The sequence below is a fragment of the Alligator sinensis genome, unplaced genomic scaffold (genome assembly GCF_000455745.1).
Source record: "Alligator sinensis unplaced genomic scaffold, ASM45574v1 scaffold663_1, whole genome shotgun sequence".
NCBI classification, from domain to species: domain Eukaryota; kingdom Metazoa; phylum Chordata; order Crocodylia; family Alligatoridae; genus Alligator; species Alligator sinensis.
Window position 1 is genome coordinate 152,984 of NW_005842205.1, and position 6,517 is coordinate 159,500.

Consider the following 6,517-nt stretch of genomic DNA (forward strand, 5'->3'; position numbering starts at 1 on the left):
CTGCTTCCCCCTCCCCGCCTCAGCGGCCCAGCTTCTCCCCACCCTCGGGCCCGGTCCTCCCCTGCATGGGGCCCAGGCCCACTCCTCCTCTCTGTCCACTGCTGCGGCAGGGAAGAGGGGAGCAGGCCTAGACCCCAAGCTGCAGGAGGGAAGGGGCGAGCGGGCACGGACCTGGGGGTGGGGCCTGCTCCCTCACCCCCCATCTTTCTTGACAGGCAATTGACTAGTCTTTTAATACCGGAGCACTTACATTTTGTTTGATCCTTCAGCTGTGCTGAACTGTGTAGAGGAAGGAGTAGAAAGAGAACAGGAAGGTGGTGAAGGAGAGTAACAGGATGTCTAAACTGTGTCAGTGGGAAATGAGAGAGATTTCTAAAATGGTCTGTTGTGACTTGGGTTCTCTCTTGGGCGGTATGCATAAAACTACAATGATGGGTATCTTTCTAACAATAAAAATAAATCTGTAATGAAATTGAGCTTTACCGTACAAGTGGGTTTTGCATACAGTTTAATATTCACGTTGTAATCTTTTTCTTAGTACACGATCGACAAGATGAACTTGCCCATATTTTGGCAATGATTGATCCAGCTCTTGGGCCCCAAAACAGACCTGTGCTGTTTTTATCCTGTACCTCTTATGATGGCGTTAAAAGAATTCCATGTGTTTACATGGCACACCAACTGCAACTAAACCAGCTAAGGCAGCCATGGATGGTATTTCTATTTTTAATCTCTATTATTCCTTTTAATTGTCGTCTTTATAACTTTTTCTTTGAGTAAGAGACACAAGATGCTTTTTCCTACTGTTTAATTATCAGTATAGCTGTTGACACACTAATATCTGAACAAACAATAGGAATATATTATAAATCTGAACAAACAACATGAATTTAGCATCTCAATGCTTCTGTGACAGGAAGTACTATCCCAGTTATTTAGATGAGAAATTGAAGCATAGAAAAATGAAGTGAATTGCCTAAAGTCATACATGAAGATTATGGCAGAGCAAGTATGGAATGTGGGGTAAAATCTTGGCTTTATAGTCAGCAGCAAAACTTCCACTGATTTCAGACCAGATCTCCTTAATCCCAGCCCAGTAACTTAACCACAAGCCTCTTTTTCTTGTCATTTGCAGAAGCTTATTAGTTGGTCAGCTTACACGTACCTGTCTGTATCCTGTGCTGCTTCTAGTCTTTTCCAGTGCACAACCTTTATTCAGCACTTGAGGTCCTGAACTTATTTAACACTTTGACTTGCACAAAACATGCAAGTGTGGTAAGGTTTTGGGGAGAGTAGTGTTTTGTGAGTATGCCATATTTCAATTAAGCATTCAGCCTCAGGACTGAAAAAAGGCTATGCACTTACCTGGAATACTCCCATATCCAAATTTAATGTAAGTAACGCTCATTAAGTCCACAGTGCTGTGTGTAGCACTAGCATCTCTGAAACTTTCAAGGATTCTCATAGCAGTTATGAAGGTTCAGGGTTGTTATCAGAAGCTTTGAAAATGATGGGAGCTAGTCAGTCTCACAGCTTATTAGAAGTCTTGAAAATGAAGGGGGCTAGCAATTCTGAAATGGACTATCAATTTCAAGGCCTCCCATAGCTGCATTTCCTTCAGAGCACAGTTAGTTTACAAAGTAAACACTGAAGCTGAAAGATGCTATGAATTTAAGCAGTTTATTTGCTTACCAGGTATATAAATACCTAACTGTGTTACAGTGTAAGCAGCAGGATCCTCTGGGAGGTCAGTCTGAGGGGGAAAGGAATCCAGGAGAGCTGGCTGTATTTTAAAAAAACCTTACTGAGTGTGCAGAAACAAACCATCCCAATGTACAGGAAAAATAGCAAATATAGCAGGCGACCAGCTTGGCTTAGCAGAGAACTCTTCAGTCATCTTAAATACAAAAAGGAAGCTTACAAGAAGTGGAAGCTTGAGCAGATAACTAGGGAGGAGTATAAGAATATTGCTCAGGCATGCAGGGATGGAATCAGGAAGGCCAAAGCACAACTGGAGTTGCAGCTAGCAAGGGATGTGAAGGGTAACAAGCAGGATTTCTACAAGTATATCAGGAACAAGAGGAAGATCAGGGAATCCCATACTGAATGGGGGAGGCAACCTAGTGACAGATGATGAGGAAAAGGCTGAAGTACTCCATGGCTTTTTTACCTTGGTCTTCACAGACAAGGTCAGCTCCCAGACTACTGCACTGGGAAGCACAGTTTGGGGAGAAGGTGAGCAGCCCTCAGTGATGAAAGAACAGGTTAGGGACAATTTAGAAAAGCTGGACATGTACATGGGGCCAGATGCAATGCATCCAAGGGTGCTGAGGAAGTTGGCCAATGTGATTGAAGAATCGCTGTCCATTATGTGTCTTTGAAAACTTGTGGCGACTGGGGGAGGTCCCAGACGATTGGTAAAGGGCAAATATAGTGCCCATCTTTACAGAAGGGAAGGAGTATCCAGGGAACTACAGACTAGTCAGCCTCACCTCAGTCTCCAGAAAAATCATGGAGCAGATCCTCAAGGAATCCATTTCTAAGTACTTGGAGGAGAAGAAAGTGATCAGAAATGATTAGCATGGATTCACCAAGGGCAAATCATGCCTGACCAACCTGATTGTCTTCTGTGATGAGATGACTGTCTCTGTGGATGCAGGGAAAGCAGTGGATATGATACCTTGACTTTAGCAAGCCTTTTGATACTGTCTCCCACAGCATTCTTGCAAGCAAGCTAAGGAAGTATAGGCTGGATGAATGGACTGTAAGGTGGATAGAAAGATGGCTGGATTGTTGGACTCAACAGGTAGTGATCAATGGCTCAAGATCTAGTTGGCAGCCAGTATCATTTGATACCCAGGGGTCAGTCCTGGGCCTGGTTTTGTTCAATGTGTTCATTAGTGATTTGGAAGATGGGATTGAGTGCACCCTCAGCAAGTTCGCGGATGACACTAAGCTGGGGGGGTATAGTAGATACGCTGGGGAGGTAGGGCTAGGATTCAGTGTGACCTAGACAAATTGCAGGATTGGACGAAAAGAAATCTCATGAGGTTCAACAAGGACAAGTACTAAGTCCTGGGCTTAGGACAGAAGAGTCCCATGCACTGCTACAGGCTTGGGACCAACTGGCTAAGTAGCAGCTCTACAGAAAACGACCTGGGGGTTACAGGGGACAGGAAGCTGAATATGATTCAATATTGTGCTTTTGTTGCCAAGAAGGCAAAAAGCATACTGGACTGCGTTAGTAGAAACATTGCAACAGACCAGGGGAAGTAATTATTCCCCTCTATTCTGCACTGGTGAGGCCACAGCTGGAGTAATGTGTCCAGTTTTGGGTCCACCACTACAGAAAGGATGTGGACAAATTGGAGAGAATCCAGCAGAGGGCAACAAAAATGGTTAGGGGGCTGGGGCACATGACTTAGGAGGAGAGGCACAGGAAATTGGGCTTGTTTAGTCTGCAGAAGAGACGACTAAAGGGGGATTTGACAGCAGCCTTTAACTACCTGCAGGGTGGTTCCAAAGAGGATGGAGCTAGTGGTGCAGGTGACAGAACAAGGAGCAATGGTCTCAAGTTGCAGCAAGGGAAGTTTTGGTTGGATATTAGGAAAAGCTTTCTTACTAGGAGGGTGGTGAAGTACTGGAATGGGTTACTTAGAGAAGCGATGGAATCTCCATCCTTGGAGGTTTTTAAGACTCGGCTAGACAAAACCCTGGCTGGAATGATCTGGCTGTGGATGGTCCTACTTTGAGCAGGAGGTTGCATTAGATGAGCTTTTGAGGTACCTTCCAACCCTAATTTTCTCTGATTCTGTGAAAACAAGCAGAATTGACATGAGTATTACTGACTTTAAGAGCCAACTTGCAGCGTTAATATAGTGTAACATGCAGTATTAATATCAATATAACACATTGGCCTTTCTTGTTTCTACAGGTGCAGGATACTGTAGCTGCTAATTTAAATGGACTGCTAAATGGAGTTGAGTGGTTGCTTGAAGAGGTTGAACATAAAAATGCACAGTGATCAAATTTATTTTGCCATACTGTATAAACTAGAAAGCTTTACTTGTATTTGCAAAGCACATGGAGGGAGAATCTCACCCTGACATTGCACTATCTGATCAGAAAATTAAAAGGCAGGCCCTGCATTTTTGCATATATTTTAAAAGTTAGCATTCTTCTAACACAGATTTGGATTATTGCAACCATAAGCAAACATGGCTTGATGCCATTAAAAAAAATATCATGGGTTTGCGTTGGGTTAGATTGGATTTGGTTTTAAATTGCACTCTTTGTAGTGCCTTCCTTTCCCAGCACTTTTTATAATTTAAAGCAGTGGTACTCACAGTTTTGGTCCTGCAGGTCAGATGAATGCTGCAAGGCTGATCTGCAGGCCAGATCAGGCTCCATGCACCGGGATCAGGCCCTGGGGCTCCGAGCTGCCTTCACTCAGCCAAAGTTTGATCCTAGCTGGGTGGGGGCAGTGCAGGGCCCTGGGGCCTGATTCTGGCCAGGTAGAGGTGGTACAGGGCTCTGTGCCATCCCTGCCTAGTCAGGCTCCATGCTGTCCCTGCCCAGCCAGGATTGGGCTCCGGGGGTGTCATGCTGCCCCTGCCTACCCCACCATGTACCAAGATTGGACCCTTTGCTGCCCTGCATCCCTGATCTAGTGTGCAAGGCCACAACTTGCAGGGCTCCTCGCAGGATCCGTGGGGAGTCCTGTAGGCTAGACGGCACAGCCCGAGGGGCTGGATCTGGCCCACAGGCCGGGGGGGAGCACCAGTGGTTTAAATCATTTTGTAGATATTTCAGCCATGAGCACCTCTGGTTTAAATCATTTTGTAGATATTTCAGCCACTGTTAGCTTAGTTCCAGCACAGCCCTCTCCTTGTAAGCGTAGCCAGATTAATTAAGTGTATTTATTGGAGATGGCAGAAATCAGACACCTGACTCTTGCATAGTGTATTCCTTAAATGGTTAACAGAAGTGTGCCATATACCATAAATACAAGGACTCTTTGGAGGAGCAGTGTCTAGACCTGTGCTTCTCAACCTTTTATTCAAGGTACCCTCCATAACTTTTCTGAATTTGGCAGAATCCCACTTGAGAAGCACTGTTGTACTGATTCAGCTTACCTCAGTGCTTCTCAGCTGAGGTGCTGCTGCTGCCACTACTGCTGCCACTTGGTGAAGTCCCATGCTCATCTCCGGTTTAGTGCAGAGCCTGATTGGGAAGCAGCTGCCTGCTTGTGCTACAACACTTCCCAGTCTGGCCACCCAAGTTCTTCCTGATACGGGACAGTTCTTTGTGGCAACAACAGCCTAGATAAATGCAAAAAACATACAGATCAATCTCCAGGCTGCTCGTCTACTACTGCCAGGTGGAACTGCCCCATGGGCCTGCATGCTAAATCCAATATGTAGGTTTGTTCCAGCGTGGGTCCTATGTACAGTGCATGTGCCAGACTGCCCCCACTTATTGTGTGTAGTGTGAATGCCTGATCCATCTCTGTCCAGTGTGCAGGGATGGTTTGGTGCATGGTGCATACAGTGTGTGGGCCCAGACTGAGACCTGAAGGCAGCACCAAATGACAAGGGCTAGATCTGGCCTGTGGGCAGTATCTTTGAAATACCTACTCTAGGGGATGAAGCCCTTATTTTTCTTATCACTGGATGGCATCATCATGACCCAAAGCAAACTTCTTGACTACCAGGCTCTCGTCATCCCTTCCCTGTTGTATGGTGTGAAACCTAGACAACATATAGGCACACCTGAAAGCCTTGGAACATTACCATCAGCAATGCCTTCAGAAATCCTCCATCCAGTTGGAAGGATGGAATGGATATCAATTGGAAGAAAATGAATGCCAGTGTTCTGTCTCAAGCAAACACCACCAGCATTGAAGCCATGTTTTATGGCACCAGCTCTGTTGGACAGGACAGATCATAAGGATACCTGTCAACCAGGTTCGAGAACACGTCCTATACTCAACTTGCCAATAGTCACGACTGTAGAGGTGGGCAAAAGAGATTCAAGGAGACCTTGAAGGCCCATCTGAAGAAATGCAATTTTAATACCTGGGAGACTCCAGCACTGAATTGTCCTCATGGTGCTGTGAAGTGCAACAAGGAAGTGCAACAAGGCATCAACCATTTTGAGCAAACTTGCCTCACTATGGAGGTGAATAGGTGAGAGAGACAAAGAGAAAAAGCTGTTTTGTGTATGTAAGGTTCTTCTATAAGATACTTTATAGGAATGTATCTGGTACAATACTCTGTTGCTATTCAGGATAAATATCTTAAAGTACATACAAATAAGCATAATTTGTAATGAGACTGTGTGAATTCCTGCCAGTTGTAAATAGCAATAATAATAATTCTGCAGTGGCTTATTCTGTCCTGTGGAGGGGATGTACATCACTCTCTAATTCTTCTGCACTACCACAACAATGTGGTTTGGGCAGGAGGATTCATTCTCCTCTAAGGCTGGTGGAGATCCTAAATCACAACCTCTTTCC

The 6,517-nt window shown here is 45.1% G+C and overlaps 1 protein-coding gene across 4 annotated transcripts in view; it reads left to right on the forward strand.

Annotated features, from left to right (window-relative positions):
- Positions 1–4,809, forward strand: part of FBXO4 (F-box protein 4) — a 15,699-nt gene extending 10,890 nt beyond the window's left edge. For all 4 annotated transcript variants that reach the window (XM_025207709.1, XM_025207707.1, XM_025207710.1 and 1 more), the window contains exons 6-7: positions 539–714; positions 3,935–4,809. In XM_025207709.1, coding sequence (XP_025063494.1) covers positions 539–714; positions 3,935–4,024 — 266 coding nt within the window. In that variant the 3' untranslated portion in view covers positions 4,025–4,809. The remainder of the gene's footprint in view (positions 1–538; positions 715–3,934) is intronic.
- The last annotated feature ends 1,708 nt before the right edge of the window (positions 4,810–6,517 follow it).